Source organism: Pteropus vampyrus, unplaced genomic scaffold, assembly GCF_000151845.1.
Source record: "Pteropus vampyrus isolate Shadow unplaced genomic scaffold, Pvam_2.0 Scaffold183, whole genome shotgun sequence".
NCBI lineage: Eukaryota > Metazoa > Chordata > Mammalia > Chiroptera > Pteropodidae > Pteropus > Pteropus vampyrus.
The window spans coordinates 310,823-313,218 of NW_011888964.1; the positions used below are offsets into that span (position 1 = coordinate 310,823).

Below are 2,396 nucleotides of genomic sequence, written 5' to 3' on the forward strand. Positions count from 1 at the left end.
GGCTGTTTGTCCTCCGAGCATCCCAACCGACACCTCTTTTCCTGCAGGAAGGGAAGAAGTGTTTGGCCGTATACCAGCCAGAGGCGCCCATGAACTTCACCCTCGCTGGCTGCGTCAGCACACGCTCGTATCGGCCCAAGTACTGCGGGGTCTGCACGGACAACAGGTGCTGCGTCCCCTACAAATCCAAGACCATCAATGTCTCCTTCCAGTGTCCCGACGGGCCTGGCTTCTCTCGCCAGGTCCTATGGATTAATGCTTGCTTCTGCAACCTGACCTGTAGGAACCCCAACGATATCTTTGCTGACTTGGATTCCTACCCTGACTTCTCGGAAATTGCCAATTAGGCAGGCGACAAAACACGGGGCGTGGGGCTGGCCCAATGCTTGCAAAGCGGCCAGCCGTCTGAGGCTCACCGTTGAGTCTTCTGTTGTCCACTTCCCACTCGTTTCCAAATACCCTGACCCAGACCCTTGGCCCTCTTTCCTGTCTCCGGCCACCCACATGGCCCATTATGGTGCTGCTCGGGCTCAGACTAAGAGTCCCCACCCTTGGCAGAATTCTGCACATACTACAAAGAAAGTGTCAATCTCCAGCCTCTCCGGACGACACCGAAGCCCGATCCCGCCTGTGCACGTCACCGGGAGTTCTGCTGGATCTTGCTCAGGTCCGGGGGAACAGAATCAGCTGGACATTCAGTATCACTGATTTTCTCTTTAGATGCCAAACCACAAGACTCTTTGGATCCATTCAGAAGGATAGAAGGGATCTAGGACAATGGGACAGTCTGTTATCTGGGCCCTGCTGAGTGGCACTCTAATAGTTCTGACCACAACACACCAAAGTGTCTCTGATTCCAAAGATCTGTGTACCCCACGGTCACCAAACATTGCCAAGCGAGGGCGATGGTGGTTTGGTTCTGATTTTTTGTGGACAATTGTATGCATTAATCTGGGCATTGCTAGGGTTAAGTTTCTCTTCACCCTTGCACTGTGACGGGTCCATGTCGGGTTCGTTCCTGTCTGAAATGCAATTCGATAAATTTTCTTCTTCATAGGAAAAGTCCCCAGTCAATACTCCAGGGGCAGAGCAAGGTCAGCCTGTTTTCAGAAGGTACAGTTGACTTTAGCACCGAAACTGCGGCTGACCGACAGGATTCTGGGGGATTGGTCAAGATCTTTCTCGAATCCAGATCCTCTCCCTACTTGGGGGCGCGTGAGAGTTGGCAGAACCCCTGGGATGGCCTCTCTGACCCCTGAGAGTGGTGTCTGGGGGACATTCCTTTGCACTTATGGAGGCCGAACCAAAGTCCAGGCCAGACCCACCAGAGGTCCGGGCTGGCTGTGGGTCGAACAAAGAAGCAGGTCCAGTCTGCATCATCCCAGCTGTCACTGGGCCCAGACGCGGTGTATCTTTCTGCCTCGGCGACCCATTTCACAGACTTTGGGGCTGCTGACCCAAACAACCCGGGTTGAGCGTGACCTCAGAGGTTTTCTGGTTGTTTAGAAACAGAAATATATTTAATGAGGATTAAAAGCCAAAAAAAGAATTGAAGCTAAATGGAAGAGAAGGTCGTCGCTAGTGGAAATGAGGCTAGTATTTATTTTATTAATGAAATATAAATATTTACTGTTATAATTCTTATTTTAGTACCTTCTATGTGACATTGCTCTCAACGCTTCTCATATACAAGGTCATGGACACTTCACCATCACGTTGAAAACTGCCCATTATTATTTCTTTCTTACAAATGTGAAATCGAAGCTCGGAAAGGTAGAGAAATTTAGCCCAAGTCACCCAACTGGTGACTGGCGGAGTCGGGATTCAAATCCAGGTTGGGCTGGCTTGGTTACCTGGAATTTTCCCTACTTCTCGAGCTTCCAAAGGTGCCAGAGAAGGAAAACGTGACGGAATAAAGGACGGTCACTCCCATTTTTTCACTGTTTTACTGTCTCTCTAGCTCCTTTTACGGGAGAAGAGCAGTTGACTTCCAGATAATTTAGGTGCCTGAGCATCTGAAAAAGCATGGCGTAGGCAAAAATTCATGAATCCCATCCAGACCATCCCCTGCTTCAACTCAGAACCAGCACTCGCCACGCATTTAAGAGATGGTTTTGATGACCGAACACTGCCCGTCGAATGATGTGCAGTTGGTTTGCAGAGGGATTCCTAAACAGAAAAAAAGGACAAGCATGTGCCCTTTGGACTGTGACTTTGTGAACACCCAGCCCAATGCAAAGCACACAGTGGTGCTCAATACGGATTTGATGAATAAAATAAATTGTGTATGTGCTCCGACTTTTATTCAGAGGCTCTTTTCTTCCGAAGATATGTGACAATCTAATTTTTATCAGCCGAATCTTACCTTAAGTGCCATACAAAAGAGATTTATTTAG

General features: G+C 48.9%; 1 protein-coding gene and 1 pseudogene across 1 annotated transcript in view; both read left to right on the plus strand.

The window, feature by feature from the left end:
- LOC111746313 overlaps window positions 1-2,298 on the plus strand; it is a 9,254-nt pseudogene extending 6,956 nt beyond the window's left edge.
- WISP1 (WNT1 inducible signaling pathway protein 1) overlaps window positions 1-2,298 on the plus strand; it is a 2,544-nt gene extending 246 nt beyond the window's left edge. The window contains exon 2 of the mRNA XM_011371107.2: window positions 48-2,298. Coding sequence (XP_011369409.1) covers window positions 48-347 — 300 coding nt within the window. The 3' untranslated portion in view covers window positions 348-2,298. The remainder of the gene's footprint in view (window positions 1-47) is intronic.
- Window positions 2,299-2,396: the final 98 nt, after the last annotated feature.